General features: G+C 35.6%; 1 protein-coding gene across 4 annotated transcripts in view; it reads right to left on the bottom strand.

The window, feature by feature from the left end:
• The window catches only part of LOC117416705 (uncharacterized), a 57,454-nt gene that overhangs the window by 3,499 nt on the left and 27,233 nt on the right, over nucleotides 1–26,722 (bottom strand). For 3 of the 4 annotated variants that reach the window (XM_058991582.1, XM_058991580.1, XM_058991579.1), the window contains 3 exons: nucleotides 25,956–26,130; nucleotides 9,862–10,107; nucleotides 2,284–2,674 (listed from right to left, as the gene is read on the bottom strand). In XM_058991582.1, the coding sequence (XP_058847565.1) occupies nucleotides 2,284–2,674; nucleotides 9,862–10,107; nucleotides 25,956–26,130 (812 nt within the window). The remainder of the gene's footprint in view (nucleotides 1–2,283; nucleotides 2,675–9,861; nucleotides 10,108–25,955; nucleotides 26,131–26,722) is intronic. The other variant, XM_058991581.1, reaches the window with a different exon arrangement.

Raw genomic sequence — 26,722 nt, 5'->3', positions numbered from 1 at the left:
CTGTTCACCCCACCACCATCACATACAAGCAGGCAATTGTCAACAGTGTTTCTGTCCCTGTAGCTTTTCAATTGCCTTTTGCCCTCAGAGTCTGTTACTGTTTCCAGCTGCTGCCCTCCGGGGTCCCTACTCATTCTCACTTTGCCCAAGAAAAAAGAAAAAAAGCCATTTATAGATTAATTTATATGGAACATGGTGGTTTCTATTGCTAGAAAAAAAGGTCATTCAGAACTTCAGCAACAATCTCCAACTGTGTCAACCACAGTCATACTGTATAGGAATGTGTAGCACACCGTTTAAAAAGGCAATTCTTTATATTTGTAGATGTCTTCAAAATATGTAAGCTGGAAATAACACATTTTAACTTCTTGGATTTAATTCTGTTAACATTCTTAAGTTGTATGGCGCATAAAGGGCATTAGATAATGAACAGCCTGTCAGAGCTAAATGTCTACCTATCAGCCTAAACCCATGAGACAATAAAGTTTAGATATCTAGAAATAGGTTTCCTGTTTTCAACATGGTTTGTTTTCTAAAGGGTATGGTTTCTGATAATGCCAGCGTGTTACTTCTCATATCCACCGTTGACTTTTCTTAGGAATTATCCTCTGGGTAAAAGCTCTGACCCATAAACAAAGCTAGTGGCATCAATTGAGGCCAATGCAGTATTTTGATGAAAAAAGTAACAAATTCCAGTTCAATACCAGCTTAAGTGTTGAGTAGAAAAAACTGCAAAGTATAACAAGGTTCCATTTTATGGTGCTAACAGATATTTCTATAATTCCTCCTATTCTGTATTTATTATGTATTGACATACTGGAGCAAAATCATTTTAACAACATAAGCTGAAAAGTAAAGATATACTGAAATGTAGATTTAAATATTTCGATATGTACAATAAACATAAAATATGGTATACATAAATATATAATCTTTGCTGTTATGAGTCATTTTTTGAGCATTCCGTTTTGCATTGGTTACAAAACCCTATACATTATTAACATTTCTGTATTTTATTGTTTTTGGGGTTATGAAATGCTGAAATGTTCTAGTGGTAAATATATGCATTAACACACCCAGAAAATTGTAAGTGTATGACATTCTAAAACCGTAACATTATAGGTGGGGCTTTTACTTTAAATCAGAGAGTAGATTTCCACCCCCTGGAACAGCATCTGGTTTTATAAACTGGGAATTGCGTGACCACTAAATTGCCATGTAGTGCCTCTAACTAAAAGTTAGTTTGCCAAGGTTTTTTTTTTTTGCATAAAAAGTATTATGATATATTTCAGATTTGGACAAGGTAAAGAAAATATTTCTATATTTAAACTTGCGTTGCAATTAAATAGATCAACAGAACAAATGTCACAAAACTGCTTCAGATGAGCTACATAAACATTGGTAAATGTAGCGGTTTGACCTTGATTCGAACTACAAATTGATTTGGGTTTGATTCATACAGTCAAATCTGTGTGATCGAGTGCTATAATATTTAATCTCTTTGGGTCAGACACTCATGATTTGAAGTGTTAAAGAACACCCTACAGTGTTTACACGTACTGTAGTGCATCCAGATCATGCTCCCTCCTGCAACAATGCTGGTGCTCTGACTGAAATGAGTGGAGTATTGTGGCCATAGAAAAAAAAATTATACGTTGAGAAATTTATTCATAATATCTGAATACAAAATACAAAAAAATATCAGGATTATGTTTAAAAATATATCTGTGACTCCAACCACAACCTTGTATGGTATATTCCTGTGTTACAGGTACAATAGTAGGTAGTGCCTTCCCCTCATAGTACTTCTATTCAAGGTACCGTATTTAGCAGTATAAATGGATTTCACCAGATTCAAAGTGAAAATCAAGTTTGAGAAAACAAAAAGGTGAAAAATAAAGCAACATCTGGGTCGATAACAAACATCCTTAGCTACAAATATCCCAATAACCTAAATAATATCCCACCAGTTTAAATCAACTGTTAATGCTCCCTCCTGCAACACTGCTGGTTGTTTTCTCTTGCCACATTACAGCATTAATTTACATCAGAGCAGCAGCATTGTTGCAGAAGGGAGCATGATCTGAACACATTATGATGCTTATAAGAATGATTCTCCCTGCGAATGCTCTCAAATAAAAGTTGAAAAATGTATTCCACGACTGATTTATGACCCATGATGTGTGAATACAAAAATCGAAATAATCACGTTTTAAGATATAGGTAGGTAAAGCAGTGAGTTTCTTGTAAACACTGCAGGATTTTCTGTTAGAATAGACTTACCTGATAGAAGTAATCTAGCAGCAGTGCTGCTTTGTTTATAGAAAGCTCTGAAGCACAGGGGAGATAGGTTCTCATCTAGCTTATGCAACGCTTCGTTAAAGGAGCCGGAAAGATCTTTAACGATGTCCTCTGTGTTCAAAGGTGTATCTGGAGATGGTGGCAAACTCAGTGATAAGGAGATGGTGGCAGAAGCTGCTGAACTGGATTCTAGTACTTCATACTCTATGTTGCCAAGTGTTAGTTCTTTGGTCATGTGAGAGGATTTCCTCTGTCTGGGATCATCACAGGCCGCAATAACATGTAGCTCTACCTCTGCACCTCTTGGAAGATGAGGGACCACAGCAATCACCAGTGGGCCACATTTTCTTTCTGCTTCACCATAGTCTTCATCCTGCATAAGGGTAATGAAATAGAACCAGTTTTTGCTCAAAATATACTCACCTTGGCATCTTATCTACCATAATATTGAAAGCTACATACAGTTGTCCAACCGATTTGAGGTGGACCACAGAAGAACCATCAACTATATACATTCCCATTATGGAAACAACAAATGATTTACACTAGGTGTGAGGATTTTATTGACAATTTTTCCTCACTTGGACCCATTACTGTACTTACTAAATATCTTAGCATCATCTCTTTAAAAATATGCAAAATATTTTTAAAGAGCAGAAGATTATAGCGAGGCTGTGTGGTCCAGTGGTTAAAGAAAGGGGCTTGTAACCAGAAGTGACTCTGCAGCTGATGCATAGTTCACACACCCTAGTCTCTGTAAGTCGCCTTGGATAAAGGCGTCTGGTAAAAAAAACAAATAATAATTATAAATTCAGGGATACACATATACTTTGTGAGTGAGAAAAAATGGGCAATAAAATCTCCAACCCCAGTCATTCTGTTAATCATTTGTTGTTTCCATAATTTGTGTTGGTACTGTATCTACTGTAAAAACCTTGGTATAAGTCTATTTTTAGGTATTTTAGGGGGTCCTAAAAAGGGGGGGAGTGACTTATACACCGGTGTTACCTGTAGGCATTTTGCTGAAATTGTTGTCTCAAAAAGGGGGAGGGCACTTATACACCGCTGCAACTTATACCAAGGTTTTTACAGTATCTATATTTTTAATGCTGCAAAAAAATGTGACATTGCTTATGGGAAACTGTTCTATACAGTGACTATGCAATATGGTATGAACAGTTTATTGTCTGAACCTAAATGATAACAGTGTAGGCACCTTTGTTCAACTACTAGACCATGGTAGGGGGGGGGGGGGGGAGAGAGCTCTCAATGATACAGAACAAGAAACAAGCAAATAAATATCATAATCTAAGTTGTTTCCTACTGGCTTTATACTGATTTTCTTTCATCAAACAATAAGGGTAAATTGCACTTTTGCATTAAAACCTTGATAGAACACGTCTACTGTGTCAAGTCAGATGTGATATACAATCAAACAAAAAGGGACCAGGGGAATTATTTAGCTTCATTTCCAACCTTACCTCGTGGTTGGGTAACGAGACATTGCAAACAGAAGCACATACTTCTGTGTTTACTTTTAGAATGGTATAAGTTAATACAATCCATATTAATTTATTTTGGTGGAACACAAAGTAAACTAACAAACACAAACAGCATTATCTTTAGAAATATAAGATGAAAGTCTTGTTACTTGGAAGCCAATCACCTAGCAATTACAGGAAGTTCTGTATTCACACTAGAAGTGTGTTGATGACTGCACAATTTGTCAGATAAGAGCCTGTTTAAGTGAATTTGATCCACAGAGCCATTAACTGTATATTTGCTATTACTGGCCACAGAATGTATTTACTTGCTTACACTACAATATACCCCTAAAATAATACATTGTTGCAGTCTTATCTGCTAATGGGAAAGAAATGAGCAAGTTAAAACAGTCATTTCTACTACAGTCGATAAGTCCATAACACTTAAACCCCCCTTTCAATTCACAGGATCAATTTTCATCCACTTATGCTCAACTTGGTAAGTGGGGAATAATGATAGGTTACACACACTTTATTTTGAAATTCACTTACAAAATTATTGACAAGAGCATCTCCAGCACTTTCCCCTGTAAAGGTATTGCTGTTTGACCCACTCTGCTGTTTACATGAACACTACACTTATCTGCAGATTACATTTGAGCAAAGCCTAATTGTGTACCAACAGCACATATTGCTTCAGCATCTCTGCTTTAAAGTATCAAAATGAAAACTAGGGGATAATTTTCCACAAATTGCAGAACCTCCACTCACAATAACATTTTCAGAGAGAGAAAGACCTGTGTGCTTCAAGTGGCGTGTCAGGGCCGCTTCCAAGTTTCTTCCAGATAAATGTTATATTAGCAGTTAACAAAAGCAAGGTATTCTCCTTCAGGAGATACATTCTACCATTGTCAATACTAATTCCCCTCCAAGTGCTGCAAAACACTTTGAAAAGATGAAATATTGGAGCTACCAAATGGAAAAAAAAAAAAAAAACTGTGCTCATTCAGGCTTAAAGGCCATTTTGTTGGCCCAAGGTGTTGAGATAGCATGGAAAATAAGTCTCAGAAACATTTTGCAGGTCAATTCATTCATACAGACATAAACTTTTCTATTTTTTTCCCTGCTTGTCTGAGGCTGTTAAATCAATAACTTTGCAAATGTTATCTTTAAAAGTTGCATTTCTATCCATTTTATAAAATATAACCATGTAAATCAGTCTTTTTTATGCTTAAGAATGCAGTATTGTTTGAAACAGCTTCTGACCAAAATGTATTAAAATCATTTACTCGCTGTAGTAGTATTTATTCTACCTACTCCAAATGTAAAACTATGCATTATAAAAAGTTTATATGAAACACAATTATAGTCTTTAAAAAATTCCCAAGCGCAACATATCGCTCTACCATTAAAGGTGTTCTTCAATCTAATCTCATTTGATGTCATATCCCCAAATAGCATAAAGTGAGTTAACCAAAAATATTGAGAGTCCACTTTGTACGTTAGCCCAAAAAAATAAAATCATGTACAAAAATGAAAGTCAGTATGATTGCATTACATACAAATATACAACTCTTAAAACACTGGAGGGCATGACTCAACCAATATGTGAGTGATTGGTACCTTATGTGGTAAAAAGGACAGTTAAAAGTAGCTTACTTTAAAAAAAAAAAAAAATCATATCTATTCAGCTTATCTGACTCTGTGCGGGAGCCCCAGTACCATATTAAAAGCAATAGTCACACTCATTACGGCTCGTGAGCTCCCTTGCTGACAGAAGTAAATTTTTCAATAGTGATGTACTTCGCACTGCACTCTCTTTCATGCTTTTTTTTCTTTTTTGCATGGCCACAGGATCCACTTGAAAAGCGTGAAACTGGACTGGTAAATACGATAATAAGGAAACAGTGTAAAGCCTATTAGCAGCAGGGAGTTGATATAGCACAAACTCAGCCAGTTCCCCTACATTTCCTCCTCAGCAGGGGTACTTCATAAAACTGAAAGTTACTCCTTAGCTCAGCGCAAGTCCTCTGTTTCAATAACAGAACCACTTCCTCCGCTTCAAGTTTCACTTAAAAATCTACTTATGTAAACTAAATACCACTGTTGCTGCAATGCCGGACGTTTAAATGATCACTTTCCAGGGGAATGGTAATAGCTGTCATGTTCTTTAAATATGCAATCCTGCTGTACAGAAATAAACCGATCATCCACTTTGACCAGGAGATTCTCTTAAAAGAAACCAATACAATATAATTTCTTTTTGAACAAAAGGTAAATGCTAAATGCTTCAAATGGGGAATTTTCAATCACACTTGGCAGAGAGTGGCTCCTCTTCCTGGTGACTGGCTGCTACCCTCTGGGTTGTAGCAAGCGCTGGATTCATTACAAATCCTTTACAGCCAACTCCATGGCACACTGCTAACTAAAGAAGCCCATTGGCAGGCAGTTACTAATGGTAAGCTTGAAGCTATTCCAGCCATACCTCTCCCCAGCAAGATCCACTTAGAATAAGTAAGGATCAAGGGGACCCCAAGTGGCGCATCCAGTAAACGCGCTTCGCGTGGAATGCAGGATGCGCTCTACAGTCTGGATGTCACCGGTTCGAGTCCAGGCTACTCCTTTGCCGACCGAGGACGGGAGCTCCCAGGGTGTCCTCGGCTCACTGCGTACCAGTGACCCCTGTGGTCTGGCTGGGCGCCTGCAGGCTTGCCTGTAAGCTGCCCAAGGCTGCGTTGTCCTCCGACGCTGTAGCTTTGGGTGGCTGCATGGTAAGTCTGCAGTGCGTAAAGAAGCGGTCGGCTGACGGCACACGCTTCGGAGGACAGCGTGTGTTCGTCTTCGCCCCTCCCGAGTCAGCGCAGGGGTGGTAGCGGTGAGCTGAGTCTAAAAATAATTGGACATTACTAAATTGGGGAGAAAACAATTCACCTGAGCGCTTAATTTGCAGCCTTCTGGTAACTGAGTCTCCTTGCCAACGCTACTCGGTCACACAAATTAATCATGTTTTGTTGTTTTTTTTTATGCTTGTCCTTTTGATAAGTTGTCAAATTGTACTGCAGTAAACTACTTTAACCAGAATGATTATATTTATAAATATGGTCCCAAATGTTTCAACTATAGCTTGCACCCAATTAACCTGCTGTGTTTCCATATCCACCTGATCAGATAAATTATGAATCTGTCTGAAATAGAGAAAAAATGTCAACTCTCGTCCACTTCTTAATAATTTGTATTGAAATATGAAACTGTTTCCATATCAGTAACTTGAATTATACTCCTTCTTGGTCCTACACACTGATTTTATTTTATAGCAAAAAGTAAAAGCTATAATTGGTTTTTCATTTGTTTTGACAAGCACAGAATGTCAGTTACATGATTGGTACACTTAAAAAACAATTAAGGCACAAATGGTTATGTAAATATAAAAATCTATATCTAGACTATTACTTTTAAACAATCAAACAATATATGTATTTTAAAACATGTTTCCTTTCTAGCAAGTGTTTTGGCCTAATACTATATTATTATTATTATTATTATTATTATTATTATTATTATTATTATTATGATGATGATGATGGTAGAAGTTCAGTACAGATTTTGATGCCATTGAATAAACTGGCATTTTTTCACATGGTTGCTTTTTGTTTATCTGGACGTTGCCAGTGGATTTAAGCGAATCAATCGACTAGTACAGCAATTGCAGTCCGTGGAGTCTGAGCTGCTTGCTGTTGTTCAGACTTGCACAGCACATTCTAAGCCAATGGCGCAGCTTTTGGGCTAGCAGCAGCCAATCAAATGCTCATCTGCTGTATAAGAAAGAGTTTAGTTGAAAATGACAGGGTCAATTTTCTATCCAGTAGCTGCAAATTCAGCTTTTATTACAAATATAAGACACCAATTTAATGTAGCTTGTTTACAAAGATGGACAATGAAAAAAAAAATACTTGGAGATTTATTTAAATCACAGAAAATGCACTGACATAGCAGCAGGCCAATGGAAGATTATTGGCTGATGATTATTGAGCAACTGCAATACCGCAATCCACCTTATTGAATTATGTAGACAATGTCAGGATTAATACAAATGTTGGACGTTCAAAACATGTATAATTTCATACCTTTTTTCACAAATATACGCTATGTGGTATCTATCAAATATACCCTGTATTGATAGTCATAATTTATACTGGTCAAATAAACAAGACTCAATTATTTACTCTTTGAGTTAAAAAAATAAAACACTTAGAATTAGTTGGTTTAAAAAAAAAAAAAAGAGAAACACAATCATCCACATGTTAAAATAGGACCAGTGTCTGAAGGTAAAATATTCTCCCCGTCCTCTGGAGTTCTGTTATCTGCATTTGACCTGTGTTAAATATTCTCATTACAATCACTTCAAATGAATACAAAACCTTTGTTTAATACCAACCCCAGGGAAACCCAATACACTAGACGCCAGATAAGCGCAAACGTGTAATTTAAATTCATTGCACTGAAGAGACCCTTGTTACTAGCAGCTTGCTTAAAGTCCATGCTCTATATTAAAGATGGAAAAACAATAAGCGAAATTAATTTAAAGTAGCAGCAGTTGTTCAAGAAAAACCCTTGTCAAAATATATACCTACTGCATAGTCTGTTCTAAATACATGTTACATACACTACACTGACATTCTTTAATTGAGAACTTAATACCTTTATATGTATTGCCCTGCAACTTTATTTTAAATAGAAATGTACAAGTGAATCCTTATGTTACACTCATTGAAACATAATCTATAAATAATGGATGAAGGGAAATAGTAAATCACTGTTGTAAAGCAATGCAAATTGCAGCTGAATATTTGGGCTAATTAACGGTTTTGATCCTGTTTAGGACTCATCAGATTAGTAACTAAAGTGCATTCTGTTTGGTGATTTTCTAGTCAGGGTAATCATTAGAGCCCTAGCTTTTATTACCAGCTTGGTTTCTTGTTGCAATGGGAGAAAGGATTATCATATGAGAAGATCCAGCAGTGCTCTAAAAAGGGGATAATGGATTAGAAGGCGCTGAGGAAGACATCTGCTTTAGTGCCATGCTCCATAGTATCAAAGACATTGGTGTTTCCCTAGTCATAAACTTTTCATGAGTTTTCATAGTGTAAATATGCAGCTCCTCTTCAACACGGTAGAAGAGACCAACATGATCTCCACACTGACATTGAGTACAGCAGGCCCTCTCCAAAGCATTTAAAGCTAATCATTAGCAGCATTTAAATGACATAATTTCTATTAATAATATAAAGCAGTAGGTGTTGTGTGTGTGTGTGGCAATATGTTTTTCACTGAATCTTTCATAAATTCTGTCATTTAGAAATTAGAAAATATAACTAATCGTCTGTACATCTTTTATGCAGCAAAACCCGAGTCTACAACTACGCAGTTTGGTTACTAGAAACGTAATGCATGATTGTGGATGTCACTGTGGTATATGAGCGACTTGTATGGCACTTGTCCTGTTCCTGGCTACTTTCCAGGTAGTCATCCATTTTGATCGGCCTTCTCACTCAACCAGTGCAACTTTAAGTTCAACTAATTGAACAACAATGTAGCTTTGGGGTAGACTCATTGTGTGTGGATATTCCAACAGCTCTTGCTACTACGTCACTGTACCTCAACTCTGACCTTGTTGGCCACCCTATCTTAATGTGAGTGAATAATTCAGTCTCAGTGCTCATGCAATCCTTGGAGCCTTTTTGACTACCAATTGTGCTAAATGTTGGAGAACCAAATGGAAAGTGTTGTGGTGTAGACAACTTTCATTTTGGAGTTACGCACACACTAAACTCCTATTTCAACTTGAGACTAATGCATTTGTTGAACACTAGCGCACTTACTCCTTTCAAAAGCTTGTAGTTGACCACTGGGAAACACCTGTGCTGGTACTTCAACACAAAGCTCGTTCTCAAACCTTGACATTTTTTTAACTTTACAAAATACTTTTGAACAACAGATATTTGTCAGGTACATTTACATATATAAAAAAGGAATAATTGTGAATACAAAAAGAGCAAATTAATTAAATACAACTTACCTTTGAACTTTGCTCTTTTAACTTCTTATCCCATATTTTCTGTACAAGACCAATGTTCTTTTTGTTTGTTACATAGCAATTTGCCAGAAGTACATGGCTCAATGTTAGTCCAGTATTCATAGCATCTAAAACCTTCTCAACATGACTGAAAGAAAGTCTGGCTTCAGTTCGTACTCCTCCTTGCACAAGCTGCATAGTGCACGGCATAAGTGCAATCTGCCCAGCACAAAATATGGCTTCACCAACCTGTAAAGAAACAAACCAACCAGTATTCATTTCTGCAGTGATATACACTTGGATTCAACACCATTACTCTTTCTTTTCTGTTCTGAAAGCTCTATAAAATACATACTTGTTCAGATAATAAAATGTAATTATTGTTGAAGTAAAGGAGCAGTGGCTTGAGCAATGTACACCTTTTTTAATTTACTTGAATCCCACTGCTACATATAAAAACACCAAAGCAATTTGATTACATGTCACATTTGCATGATGAGATTTACAAGAAAAATAGGGACAAACTTATGTTAAAATAGGTAATAAACTCAATAAGTTTAACAAAAAAAATCTATCTTATTAATGCAGCAAAATGTCTTGGTGATCCATGCAATTTTAAAGGTCAGGTTTCACTAAAGATCAGCCGACCCCCTGAACTATAAATCAAATACTTGTCTACATGTTGCAGTCAATGTAAATAACTGCAAATGACAATTTGCTAATTAGTAGCTTCTGACCAGCCATGTGGATCTGTGACCTTAATAGGGACCTCTGTGGACAGGATCAATTCAAACATCTGGCAAAATAAGGCCCTCTGCTAATTATCATAGATAGGCATCATCTTTTCTAACAGGATTAAAGATGTAAAACTGTGAGCCAATTTAATAGATGATAATCCCTTGTTCCTTAGACTCGTGTTATTGCCTAATGATGGGGAAATTACATCATTATTAATAATGTTATTATTTTACAAAAACACTTCAGGATCCTTTCCAAAGAGGGCCTGTCTTCAAGCTGCGACTGGGTGCATTTTGGTATTCCAGTGCATGAAAGTAATTACTGATGATACTGATGTCCCATCTAAGGGGTGGCACCTCTTGCACACTATCATGGTGGGAAAGTTATAGAGGGGTACCGTTTGAAGGACGGTTTATTTAATTTCAGCGAAGCTCATTCAGCGGCAGATCAAGCTTGGTTATACATAGAGATAAGTTTTCAGTTATGTTATTTTTAATAACTCCTAAATTCTTCATATAGTTACACTGTAGTTCTGGCTTTCCCCACATAGAAGCACACATTCAATTACTTTAAGGCAACTCAAGGTTTGTGAAATTTATATTACCAACCTTTGAATGCGAATGTGTTAAGTAAACCGGTTTACAATAGTGTAACTTACTGTACATTACCAACTTAAAAGACGGCCCAGCTGACACCATTTCAATTATATGTAGGCCGTCTGATTTTTGGGTTTTACCCGATTTCTCCCCTCCGAATGCTTTTTTCTGCATTTGGGATAAATCTGAAAACTCCCCGAATAGACACATACTGTACATGAATAAACGCATGCACAGTTGTCTGTGATTCAAATGCAACACAGCAGAACTGGCGCCGATGACGGTAAGCTGATTTACCCACTTCTTAGTGTAATATATATTTAGATTTTTCAAATTTACAGCAATATAGCTGTAAGGTTTTTGATTTTTTTGCAGTTTTTTGTTTTATGAGTGTGTGTGTTTAAGCCAAGGGCATTTAGACAGTCGATCGTTTCTCTTTGTAAACAGCATGGAGTAAAGTTGTTTAGTTTTCCCGTATGTTCTGTGTGCAACTCCACTACAAAATAAAACTTGATTGGCACGGAATGGACTTATTAAGATTCCTGAAATGTATTTATTTATTGTATTATTATTATATTGTTAGAATCAATAAGTACAACACTTGCCTCTGGGCTGGAAAGTCAGTTTCAAATCCTGTTAAGTGATATTATGGATATACTATCATCTCCCATCACTACAGCATTGGGTTCAAGACACAGTGCAGCTACTGTAGCTGTCTTCTGATGAGATAGACAACTGAGGTCCACTCTGCTTTGTGAATGTTAAATCAAACTTAATAAATGACCCCAGTGCCCTTTGCAATTCACCCATGAGAATTTTCCACAGCACATAAATATAGGGCCACTGTTAAGAATATACCGTATTCTCTTGAGTGGTAGCCTAAGCATATAACTTCCAAAAAATGTCAATAAGAATCCGTGACCTTTGAACTTAGCAGCCTTGGTAGTTTTGAACCCTTAAACCCATCTTGTTCATAATAACTTTCCAAATATGAAATATTAAAGCACAAACAGAGAACTGCTTTTCTATCTGTGTTCTAAATAATTGAACAATACTATGATATGTTCTGTGATAAAAAGGTTTAAACCCAATGCAAGACAGATTTTTTAAACTTAAGCACTAAGAAAGAAAACAAAGAAGAAAAAAAAATCAGTTATCATGTGGTTTCCCATGATTCTACACTTCTGGGTTTGGTTGCCAAGTCTGAGGAATCTTCAATAGCAGCCTCTGCAACTCCAAATTACTGGGACTCTGTAGTAGGGATGGGAACGCGTAGCTTTGAACTGCCCGGTCAATTTGTGATTATTTGGTGAAGCTCAAGCGATACATCAACAACTAGCTTCTGAAGACCAAGGCAGCAAAATGTCAACAACAAATTGTCATTGGCATTCCATTTATAAACTATCAAACAGCATCAGATCTTTTCCATGGAAAAAGCACATCAGGTCGGACTGGAACTGAGTACTTCTTAACAAGCTAACCATCAAAAGAACGTACGATTTTAAATAATAAGACTATCATTATTTGTTGATTTGAATATCAAAAGAAGCCGCTGTGAGCCCACAGACCATAAAAAAAACCTCCCTAAGCTACACCAGACAGGTGTTTAATAATCTATTACTAAGGTTCTATTTTAGGTTGCTCTTAGTAGGGGAAAAATAGCTTTAACTATGAACCTGCAAATGGGAGTCTGCAAAGAAAGGAATGCTATTAACATACAATTAACAGTTCAAAAGAATGAGTTCACACACCAATCAAACTCGTTAATTGACTGTCAATGGCCTGTCCCTGAATATACAACATGACTACATTATACATTTCAAATGCTGACAGGAAGACAGTTGCATTTGCATTGGCTTCATTCACTGATCAACAACCACAATGTCACATACATTTTTAATAGGCCAGAGGACTTCTTCAATATTCATAGGGTTGAGTAAGTGGAAATGAGTTGTTAGCTCAGTTACCCTAGTACACTTTCAAGCAAACCCCCATTTTTTCTTCACCGAACCCCCTTAAGAAAGACATTTGATTAATATGAACTAAATGTGATTCCATTACAAACCTGACTAGAAGGGACTGTTCAGGAAACATTTGGGCCACAGTGCAAGCAGGTAGTTAAGTCTATTTCAATTATCTAAACAAAGCAGTCAACCTTTAAATCATAAACCTGCTTTATCGCAGACATCTTTTCACTGTATTTTTCTTACATATTTAGTGATGTTTTTGGGGGGTTCTGCAGTTTAGATAATTAAAACAGACCCAATTGTGAACAAGCATGAGGTTTAAAGATGTGTTCATCTAAGGGGACTTCATCTTGCCAAGGACTGACAGAAGTAATTCTTTTAAGTCTAAGTAGATAAGAAAACGATTTATCTCAACAGCCCTAAAAAGGTACAGTACATATTGGCCCCTTCCTACATTCCAAAGTATAATTTTGTTTTTAGTATGATGATTTATTAAGTGTAATAGATATCCCCAACATCATCCTTTCTACATGCATTTTACAATGCACCGTGAGGTTTAATGGACCTTTACGTCTATTCAAGGTTTCTTATTCTGATCCATAACGATAAAACAAATGCCAGGATCAAAAAGCTTATTGAGAAATACAACCGGTACTATATATATATATATATATATATATATATATATATATATATATATATATATTATGGCTTATATCAGTTGGAAATGACATCACATTAAAGTTATACTGTTTAATTATTCATATTTCAAGATAGATTATAAACAATATTGTACAGGTCTGAGTGGCCAATATGACTAGCTAGCTGGTATGGCACAGCACCCTTTATGATATTCTACATATATTACCCAAAATGTTACAATGGTTCATTGCACAGTGGACTGACAACAGGTACTGTACTAGGGAATCCCTTTATTTTAGCCACCAAAAGGAGTAAAACTCTCTTACTAGAGAGCTGGCTCAACAAGAGGAAGACCTGACAGACAGTAGTTTTAATAGTGAGCTGCTCTTCACATTGAGCTGGGAGGGAGTCAAGTACAACATGCTGAAATGCACTTTATCTAACAGTCTTTATTATATCAGTTGAAATAATATGAAAAAAAAGGAAATAGAGTATTTCATCTTAAGTGCTGTTAACAGTGTATTTTAGGTTTTTTTTGGCATGCCATATATGGTGGGATCTTACTATGAAACTTACAGGAAAAGGCAAATTTACCAGTTGTGTCTTGCTAGTTTTACATTACACTGGAGAAAACAGAACAAAGGTTGGTCATTTTAGATGTACCATAGTTGCAGTATCTTCTTTGAGCCAACTATGTATTACATGTTATTTCAGTAATAAGATACATATTTTGTGCAAATAACCCATGAATCCAGTTTTAATTATGGTACAACTATCTGGCTCATAGTAGCTTTTAAAAAGTACCACATAACAAAACCAATGATAACCATATGAAATTATTTAACGCCAAGTCCCCCCCCCGTCCCGTCCCGTCCCGTCCCACCCCCCCCCCCAAAAAAAAAAAAAGTTGCAAAATGTATAATGGCACCATAATTAAAATGTAATCCTGAATGGCTAAACATGTTTATATATATATATATATATATATATATATATATATATATATATATATATATATATATATATATATATATATATTTTTTACAAACACATTCTCATTGTATTTCCAGAGTTTGTTATTCTCTCTAACATGTTGTAATACAGCTGCTTAAAGCTAGGGGGTGTTATTGTACCATTAGGTCAAAAAAAATTCAGTACTTTCAAATTAATAGACTGTTCTGGTGTTAACTGGTCCTTCTTTACCGAGTATTTATCCCAAATTTTGCAAACCCAGAAGAATAACAGACATAGGAAAGATGATTATATTGTATCTATATAACTAGGTATATAACCCAAGGGCTTCTGTTAGCCTTTCTCTAATTAAAAAAAAAAGAAACAAAAAAAACTGTCTCATGAAAAAAAAAAAGTTTGCCCTTAAGAAAATATTATAATACAAATTATTGTTATTAAAAAAAGCGGAGGATACATTCTTTGTTTCTGTTTTTATCATATCTGTGCTGTATATTAACCTTGATCACACTTTTACTCTCCAGCATTAATACTTTCAAAGCATATCATGTCTCTGAATATGAAATGATAAAAGATGGGCTCATGTTGTGCAGTGCCCTTAGGAAATGTTAGTTTCTGATGCCAAATTTTACAAATATAAATATTAAAAAGATCAGCTTTAGAAGAAAACATTGTATTTTTTCCCCATTTTATATGCTCGTCTGGCCATTGCTAGTTATATACAGAAATGTTACATTTTTTGTTTTTTTCTTCATTTATTTTTGTGCTCTACTTAAAGCCTAACCCGTGAATGCTCAACTGTCACATGGAATCAGTGTAAGATAAACAGCCGCATAAATCTCATGTTTGATGTACAAAGAAAGGCAAATAGAGGAGACATCCTAAAATGTCGTCTTGAAGTAGAAGCATATATTGAAAACGACAACAATATAAAACAACATTACCTATAAGCGCATACAATTTTCTTGGGCGGAAGAAATTTCGAAATACCAAAGAAGGGGCATCATCAGCTGGTCCATAAATAGATCATGATCATTTCACGACATTGGACCTTTTCTTCTTGCTATGCTACTGTAAATAACCATGTTCCTTTGCCTGTCTAAATTCCACATGCCCATTTCCAGAAATGCTGCAGTGGACAAGAAGCACTGTCATGTCTGTTTTGTCAACTATATGCTGATTATCATTTTCGATCTGCAGTTTGTGAACATGATCAAGGTTAGGCGCAATAGCTCAGAAGACACCTCCTGATGCTCTACTACCAAACAATATGTGCACAACGTCTTCTATTAAACAGGACACTCAGTTTACAATCATGCCTGATCGAAAGTTGGCAAAACGGCAATTCACAAATTACCACATTTCAAAGTTATTGAATTACACTATTGAATTACACTATTAAAGATCTCGAAAAATGTAAATAGTTTTAAAATCTTAATTAACATAAGATTTCATATACTCACACACACACACACACACACATATATATATATATATATATATATATATATATATATATATATAAACACACACACACCAATTATGGAGAAGCCCACTTCTCTTTGCGTTAGGGCAAATGCCCGCTGCCTTCAACTTTCTCGACCTCAAGAATTTTTTGACAAATTGGTTGTGAGGCGTTTACGACTGATGCACATATCCCAAAAATCATTTCTGCCAAGCTTCCTCTATGACCTGCCCGTGGGACATGACATGCTCCTAGACACATCACTCTATCAAACTGAATCTTTCCAGGACAATGCAAATTATGACAAATTCCATCATCCCGCATTATGCGCTTCATGCTAATCTCTGTAATTCGAGAGAATCGGGAGGGCTCTGTTCTGCTGAAGGGCATGTTGTCTGATTGAATAATGGTGAAACTGCATCCTCTAGCCCCTTCATTTTCCAGTCCCAGCTGTGTCCACCTCTCCACAAAGTACTTTTTTTCCTAACAACAATTGGGGTATGATGAAGTTAAATGAACTTATGGGTCACCCCACCACCTGTATCCAAACAGCACCAATGTGCGCATTTTATTATCTAAAGGTTATGGGTGCAGCACAGTGTAGAAGAATTTACAATGAATGATGCACACTTTGTCTTGCCGATGATTTCCACTGGCCTGTCAGGCTGTCACATTGGGAATGCAGCCTCACTGAGAAGTAAAGCCTTCTCCTCTACTGGCTTATGAAGCAATCGTTTAGCTGATAGGATTCGGACAATTTTTAGACTCGGGCACTTTGATATTACAAGGTTACATGACGCTTTCTGCTTGAAGCGAGTGGCCAACCTGCAGAAGACATCTAAAAAAACAAAGTCACCAGGGAAAAAAAGCCCAACTTCCTGATAATTCTTCTATGATTCAGAAGGTGGCAGTGTTGCTACATGAAACAGCTCTTTGCACACCCCAGACAGCTCCCATGCCCTTATCCTGCAGTAAATATACATTTGTGTTATGATTAGACATCTTAGGCTGTTACAGCTATATTTTTCTGCAGCACATTAATGCAGTTTCCTTTAAAAAAAAATACGAATTGCATTCCAACAGAAAGTAAGAATATAATAAAACAACAATTATAACTAATGTAAATGCATGGGATAATTGTTCAAGCCTTTGTGTGTTACACTGGTTAAATCATTTATAATTTTAAATTGGTTAACACTATCTTCAGCCACTTCAGATGTGCAAAGAAGGTGACTTCAGGAAAGTACTACCTGTGTATTTGTCTGAACGCATAAGGATTAATGGAAGGATTGTACTGGCGGGTTGCATACAGAAGGCTTCCTAGACTGAAGGGCAAAGCACAATGTGAATTTTTAGTGTCTCGCAATGACTTTGAAATGGCTGCCGGTGCTGCTTTTGAACCAGGATTGGACGTAAACAACCTCAGGATTTTAGACATTATTTAGCGCAGATGACCTGAAGCCAGGGACACAGGATATGTTTGTATGTTGTTAAAACATCCAAATTCATGCTCAAGCATAAATTCATCAGTTGACAAATGAAAGAGCTTGGAAGAGAGACATGTTAAAAGAACACTAAAGCTCTATAGTTCATATATTCAAAACTGGTAATGTTAAAATTATGGTACTTTTTTTTTTTAATTTAAAGTGCCTTTTCTTTAAAGGCATACTAGCAGAGGTAACTAGCTATTAGAGTTAGAATTAACATTATTTTACGTTATATTTACATTGCAATTTATACCAACAGCCCTTATCATCTCATTATAAGCAATGGCAGATATAAAAGAAATAATGCATCAACGCTTTCATTAATGCATGACATAGATGTATATAAAACATAAATGATCAATGCCAAAGGTGACAATATGCACGAGTTACCATACATTAATTATATGAAGAACCAAAAAGAATCTTCTGATGTCATTATTTTGTATCAATATTAAAAACCTCATAATATACCAACATCATTGCCATTTAAAACATGTTTTTGAAGTTCCCATGTTCTTTTTTTAAGCACAAAGATAACTGCTTTTCAAAATGAATCTGTGTGTCTCTTCTATACTGTACATGTTTTATCCATACTTTGCTACCCTCTGTCTCTTTGCTTTAATCTTCTGCTAACTCTTTTTTTTATCTCCTGTGTCTTGCCCCTTTATTTGCTTGGCTTCCCTGTCTTGCACACGTCTCTCTTCTCCCTGCCTGTCTACTCCTCCCTTGTCAGCCTTGTTTCTCCACATCGCAGCAGCAAACGTGACACTGGGATCTCCCCTCTGCTAGCCATTCATCTGCTAGTTACCATAGTAATAGAAAGGCTGCCTATGTCCCTTCTGTAACGTTAAAGATCATGCGGTACGCGCTGAAAACTACAGCTCATATCTTTTATTTCTTCCAAAACAACTAACATAAACTATATGCTATTATTGGGTATGATTTTCAGTGTTTCAAGAAGTCTTAAACCACACAGGTTTTGGTGACTTACAAAGTAATCATTAGCAACATTTCTATTCTTTCACACAGAACTTACACACTCTAACACATTATGTTATAGAAAATCTAGTGCTGCATTATTAGTAATAGTTCAAACATAGAAATTACTTTGTGGAGTAATGTTTTACCTGCAGTATGCATGTTGTTAGGTATCTTATCCTACTACTACTAACAGAAATTACAAACTAAATGAACTTTGTTTCAAGCAGATGTTATGAGACGCAATCTATTTTCACTGACGCTTTTTGTCATGGATCAATGGCACAGGTCTTTTAAACATCAATTGGTTATTGGAAGAGACACAGTAAAAAGTAAACATGTTCATACCCAGTAGATATCACAAAATATGAATCTGCTGTAACCAAAATAAGGATGACAATGAAAACCTGTCACGCATTGTAATCTAGACTTCATATCTTCATGCATTACATGTTTTTTTTATAATAATTATCAAAAGTATTGTATTTTTTTATTGCAAAGTAAATCCTTGGAATTGCTCAAAACTGTACACATTTTAATAAACACACCGTCACACAGAGGTGTAATCTTCAAAAACAAATCAAATTTTTAGAATCCAATGTCATTGATTAGCCAAAAGACTGAGGATGTCATGACAATGGAGCTTGTCACTGCCAATTCGTTTTACTCAAAACTTCCACTGTTTTAGCAAAAATGTTGTTTTAAAAAAATATATATGTGTTGGTAAAAAGAAATCAAATGGATGGAAACATTTTGTTCGGTGACTAAGAGGTGCTTAGTGTGGCATATTTTAAAAAGGCACTCTTACTGAATTAATAAAATGCTTTTACCAGTCAAGTGACATGGTACAGATGTGCACGAAGAATACATTGCTTTGACACAAGGGAACTCGGGTATCACACTTTGCTCCCAGTGGGCCTTGCCCCCTAAGAGCTAGGTGACTATTGTAGCATCAATGCAGGAAGGCAGAGGGGGCACACCCCTTACTTGCTGTGGCTTGTTGACATGAACCTGGGCAGGCAGGCACCAATAATACATGAAGTGCTGTTCAGAGGCAATTAGGATCAGTTGTCAAACCTAGGCCATTAATGAAGGAACTTGTCAGAGGAGCTAGAGAATGCAGTGTTTGAGGGCACGAAGGTGATTTAGTGTGACAGGTCGAGTCCTTCCAATGTCCTCAGCAGTACATGCTAATACTAGCCCTAACAACGATGTGTGGCAGTGTATAATGCGGCTAACATGGGCTTTGATTCAGCAAAATGACTGCTGCCACTGTTAGTCTGTCTCGCTCCAACTGCAGAGATGCACAGCAAATAATTACCCCCCTCGCTCTCCCGACCACCACCCAATGCAAATTGCCTTATTAGAGCACGGTTTTACGGTTACTTTATTTTAAAGTGCATTACATTTTTGAGTTTGATATCCTAAATGTTTATGTAATTTAGGAAAGAGCAAGTAAACTTGTGTTACTCTTGTATTAAAATGTTTTTTTTTTTTGGGGGGGGGTTATAAACAAGTGAGCAGTAAGATAGAACTATGATCTTTTTTGCTGACTTCTGCTCAGAATCTACTCTTACAAAAGAACAAACTGAATTAGTTTTCACTCTTGGGAATCCTGGATGTACCTCTGTGAAAGAATGTGAACAAACATAAAACATGTTAGAGAGATCAAACTTTTAACTGCTGTACTGATACTAATTTCTATCAACAGCCTACATATTCTACAAGATTCATTTGTATAATTTACAATTAAGTGTGGAAACAATTTTGGATAATTGTTCCTGAAATCTGCCTGCAAATTTGCTTTTATAAATTATTCTTGATTTTAACTTTCAATTCATATGCACTCAATGTATGTATTTATTTATTGTTTAAAGCCTATTTGTGTAGTGCCATATATATTTTTTTAAATTCATACAGAGCTAAAAATTATATTTCATTTTATCATCTGCTCAATTACTAACAGACTTTTTTTCTATTACTGAAAATGATCATTTGTTCTTTTATTGTTTCAGCTCTCAGGCTGTGTGGAGATACTACCCACTGTTCTTGCCTCCAGCACTTCACATTATTGGTGTATTATTTCATGCATGCCCTACTCTTTTATCAATTGCTTCTGAAGTAATGTTAATAGACTAGAAAATTGAGACATTTATGAAGTATAGGCAGTGTTTATGAAAAAATCCATAAAATATGACACAGGCGAGGTAAGATAAAAGCGGCATTTTAATAGATTATGGTAAAGAGAGACTGTCAGAATCTGACAACTGACTCCTCCAAGATCAGTATTTTTTATGGGATTAATTTTGTTGTATTAAAAATGAAAGTTAAACATCCCAATTAATCTATACACATTGCACTGCCTGAATAAAACCTCATGGCCCTCCTCTTGCTTTAGGTGACCTTTTTTTTAAGCTAATTATCTTCCTTTGATAATTGGCGGATTTCGCTAAATAATTATCTAAAAACTGAACTGTACGTGCTGCTTTCATAGCTGTGATATATTCAGCTACAGCATAAAAAAACATCAATCAAAGATGATGCTTTCTCAATTACATGGTTTTGTCTTATTTTGTGGTTACTCTCATTATATTAAAAAAACAATTCCCCAGAAACCTTTATGAATTCACAAAGGAGGTGTATTAACCTGCCAATAATGCTCAACTACCTTAATTGAATCATTTATTAGCAGTTATATAGCAAATTAATTTACCAGCCTCCTTGACCCGACCCCTGAACTGACCAACCAAAGATCACTTAGTCCACCACAATGGTTTAATGTCTTTAGACCCAACTAGAAAATTATTTAAATTTAATTGAAGCAACAGACTGGTTCGTCTTCGATACCATTTAAAAATGTCAGATCCACTTTTCTCTAGAGTAAAAGTCCACTTTCACAATTTTCAAAATCCAATGCAAATTCAATAGCTAACAGGCTGAGGATTTCCTGATAATATAGCTTGTCACTGCCAATTAGTTGTGTAAAAAAGAGCCCTTCTTCTCAAAACAAGATCAGTAAACATGATTCTTAAATTGGGTTGCCCTAGACAATTTAATGTTTATTTTGATCCAGGAACAGAAACATTTAACAGATTTAACCTTTACACAATTTGCAATACGAGAAATTAAGTAGCCCGCAAGATAAACATGTGATAAAATAACGCAGGGGGCATTATGATTACAGATCAGAGTTTGGACTGCTAGCAATAACAAATCCAACAGGGATTTATTACCAGGAGTCATTTTAATTTTATAAACTGCTAAAGAAATATATGGATCTAGGTTTTCAATAGGGGGGAATAGATAGAACATACCTGGGTTTATAAAGTGTAGACTTTAGAAAGCTGCATATATATTAAAAAGAAGGTTTATGAGCGATGCTAACCTTAAAAAAAACAGTGTGCATTATGGGTTATAGATTTTCTGTGCTAGATGTTTAATATATTGTTGGTATCAGTTTCTCAAAGTTTTTTATTATTGTTATTATAATTATTTTGTTATTTTGCAGGGAAAGAGCGAACTAGGTATGTTTACTTCACTTAATAAAACACCTCAGACACTTGTTTTATTTCTGCATTGCTCTTGAAACTCACCCCTAGAACTAGGATTACGCCTTTTGAATATATTGTTGTTATCTAAACTTATTACATAAATAAACACACACTACCAGTATATTTGTCTGAAACAAAACACTACCTACATTAGACTTGCGATCAAGGCTGTACCATACTAGTTTAAAAGAGTTTCTACTCTCTATAACGTTTGTTATTTTCTGTGTTACAAAGGACTACTTACTGGTTAAGATACCAATTTTCATAAGTTTAATCATAGAATAATACATTTCATATAATGTCAAAAAATATAAGCTGACATATCCGGATGCAATCACAGCTTTACATTATTGTGTCACTTTGATGTTCTAGTGGTCTGCTATCTTCTTATTAAAGAACAGCTGGATACAAAATATGTGTGCATCTGTACTGCCTGAAACCTGTTTCTAATGTCGAGTGACTGCTAAGGGTGAAAAAAGTGTTACGAGACTGCTTTGACAATACAATTAACAATCCACTGAAATCTAACACCTCTCTTCTCTGAACTCATACAGAAAAGGTGTTATGTTATCCTTTCACTCTAACTATAACATGGATTATTAATTAAGAAATAACCATTTAATGGCCTAAAAATAGTGAAATCCAACTGCAACAGCATTGTACCAGCTATAACCAGATTTTTTTCTCCCCCCTGACAGAATAAACTATATAGATTTGTCTGATCAAAGGAGACTTGAAGTCTCAGGTCTCATGTTCATACTGTATATTTACCTTTACAGTTTCTTAATACTGTCCTAGTGGTTTACCAGGGAAACACCAAATTGCAGTTAGCACAAAATTCCTAATCACACACTTTGAGGTGATGCCCAATGGTACATCATTTCTTTTAAATTAGCCCTCCCACCCATCAAACTGCTGTCAAACCTTGAGCAATGGAACCATTTGCTTTGCAAAAAAAAAACAGGCCAGTTGGGAAATAGCATAGCTTGAAAATACCATTATGGTGTATTTTAAATAAACCATGTATGGCTATTGGGGCTGACCAAAGCTGAATCTGTATGAGTCTCAATTTGTTACTGCCTTTCTCCCTGAGATATGCACCCTCATATGTCATACGTGCCTGTAGGTGACATGCTCAGTGGTGAATGCCAGTGTTGGGTTGGATCACTGGATGTTTGATGGTAGTGATAGTGAAAAGCAAGGCTACTTTCACTCATATGGTTTGATCAACAGGACTGCATGGTCACATAATGAGTGGTACCATGGTGTGTTGTAGTTTTTGCACAAGAAACACGTGTTTGGTCACAATCTTTTCCTCTGTTCCTAGTATTTTATGTGTGTGTTTCATGTTGGTTGGGCATTTAGATATCAACAAAATCATGCCTGGAACAAAGCTGGGTGCCATATACATACTGCTGTTTTCCTTGTTTGGTGTCCACAGAATTTGCACAAACGTTTGCCACCACAATTCACCTTTCTGGGGTGGGGCTGATTGCGGCAAATTAGACACATAGAAGTCAATACATTTTTATACACATTTAATGCTGTTTGAAATTAAACCATTTTAGACTCTCTATTAAAACCATTATATGGAAATAAATTACTAAGGATTTATATTACATATTTAAAATAGTTAAGATCTAATCTTTGATATTGTAAGGTTGGTGCTACATTAAACATTTGGCAAATTGAAAATTAATGTTAATAAATACAATTGATACTAATTGTGTGTATAAAATAGTTTACATAACAAACATAACTTAATGTGGTGGAAGCACAGGGTGGATGTTAAATTATGTGTACTATGTGATTTAAGCTAAACTGTCTTATAACACAGTTAAGGCCTACAGCAATAGCAATTTAAAGGTTAAGTAATTCTAAAATCAAGGCAGATTACAATCTGTCATTGTGCCAAATAACATGACTCATAAATCAACAGTTTTTAAGCAATTATTAAAAGGTTAACCAGACAGCAACAGCTAAAAATGTCCAACAGCAATAGCTAAAATGTCCACCAACCATCATATACCATAAAGCACATTTTTTGTCATTATTAAGAAGCAATTTTTAAATATAAATTTAACTGGGGAAATGTTTGATGAATTGATAATGAGTACATAAGAGACATATTGTATATTGGTGATGTTTCATCTTGGATAAATAGCCACAAGTTCTACAAAATCTATAATCACGGCTTCATCTAATAAAAATGTTGCATCCTCACAGCAATGGGGTCATTGTTTCAGATGTAAAACTGCTAGTGGTGCAACAATTAATCAATGCATCGACTATTGATCATCTGTCCTTAAATGTCCTGAGCTTCGATTACATATTGATGAATCGATGCATCAAATTAGAACCCAGTTTGAAGTCTTCTGTTGCCAGTTTGCATTAAAACCTGGAGTGCGCTTCTTTTAGTATTATTACGGTAGATGAACAACATCAGTGTCCTGCTAGGATATGCACTTTAGGCCTCTACATTCGTGTTGGATAGACTAGTGAGTCTATGCATTTTTTTGCACTCAAAAGTGACAGGAATACAGCATATACCTTTGATGTTATGCACAATCATTTCAAAAGAATGCCAATATTTTGTTTCAAAGCATGTTGTGTTTGGATTATACCGCAATATTATATAAAAAGAAGCTGAATTTAGCACGGTAGTTAAATTTGTCAGGATTTGCGAGGTTAATTAAAATGTTTTGCTTTGGACATAAAATGTTAACAGTAATGAACAACCACAGTTCAGATAGAAATGATTTCACTTCAAATATAGTATTTTTTATTATTATTACAATGTTAAAGGGACATCTGATATGGACGCACGTATATTCTTTTCATTTGTCCTTGGTATTTTTTTTTTAAAATCAGAAGTGTTCTAATTTAAATGTAAGTAGTGCCTTTTTTGTTTAACTATTATGTTAAATTATTAGATCTTCTGTTAAAAAAAACTAATCTTTGTTCTTTATTTTAAAAATGAAAACGTCAATGCATCGATTATCGTTGATAAATGCCTATACGATAATCGAATAAGAAATTAGGTTACCGATTGCACAACTAAAAATTGCTCTTACATTAAGATGTTGTTAATATAAATAAGATTAGATTTTAACCCATCCTCTGCTGTAATCAGATGATGTATTTATGTATGAAGATGTCTGTGGATTTTCAGCATCTTAATCATGATTTTATTCTGTTTAATCTAACAATTTTTACACCTGTATGTATCTGCATCTGGAGACATATTAGTGCCTGTAGGATTTTTAAATTGCTGTATTCGACATAACTGTTGCTCCGTACAAATGATTCACAACACACATATATACACACACTTGCAGTAGTCCTGTGGATGCACAGTTCATGCAGATTCTAGTATTGGTAGGTTATTGAGGGATAGGGTGCATTACTCTATCCATGTCAGTACCAGCACACAAGCTGACTTTGAAATGATTGCCTTTCTCAACTGTCAAGCACAACCCTGTGAAACCTTACTGAGTAATAAACAAAGTAAACTCACAAAACTCTCACACGTTTTTTTTTTGTTTTTTTTTTGATGATGAAATGGAAGTGATAAGATAGAAATCAGTCAAATTTATTTTTTTTATACAAAATTAACCACAAAAATCCTACAGGAAATGTCTGTGTTTTTTGTGGGAATGTTATCCAACCAATTTAACAGATAACTTAGGTATAAGATCTCTTACCTTAATGGACTGACTGTATGGTCCTATATTAGCAGGGGCCCAGTGTGAAATGCTCTGAACATGCATGACCTGCTTCTGCTGTGAGGAGGTGTCATCTCCAGTTATTTCACACTTGTATAGGAGGCAGTCAATCTGAAGGAGCTCTCCATCAGGCAAGGGAGCTTCAACACATACTCTTAAACACAAAATAATGCAGACATGTAAGATTCTAAAGTATGTTAAAAGAAAGCATGCTAACAATGTTACTAAGCCAAGAGGGGGGCTCTTATAAAGCCTCTCCCAGTCCCAGTGTGTACTGGTTTGAATTCCTGTTCAGATTCAAGACATAGCCTACGAACAAGGATTTCTTAATTGTCTGATGGATGGACAGAAAATGTTAGTTGACTAGGAAAGTCCATTAGAAGGTATGAAAAGCAAGGTTGTGATCTGGGCTGGCTGTTAACACACATCCCAATACCTAAAGTTCCAGTGCCTAGCAATCAATTTAAAATGCGATTCCTTGATGTGCATTTACATTACTCCATCATTTAGACTTATGCTCCAAAGAAGAGAGGTCTACTTATTTTATTTTGATGTAATTTTAATGTAAAGCTATGTACAGCGTTTTGAGATGTTTTACAGGAAAGGCTCTATATAAAAAAAAGTGATTGACTGATATAATAAAGCAAGGTTTATTCTAATGATCTATTTAAACACTGCCACCCCCAAGATGTTATTTATAACCCCCTTACTAATGTGAAAAGAGGTCAGTGATGGGGTTCACATAG

Source organism: Acipenser ruthenus, chromosome 18 (assembly GCF_902713425.1).
Source record: "Acipenser ruthenus chromosome 18, fAciRut3.2 maternal haplotype, whole genome shotgun sequence".
Lineage (NCBI taxonomy): Eukaryota > Metazoa > Chordata > Actinopteri > Acipenseriformes > Acipenseridae > Acipenser > Acipenser ruthenus.
The sequence above is the reverse complement of the archived record's forward strand: the minus strand, read 5'-3'. Positions and strand labels throughout refer to the sequence as shown.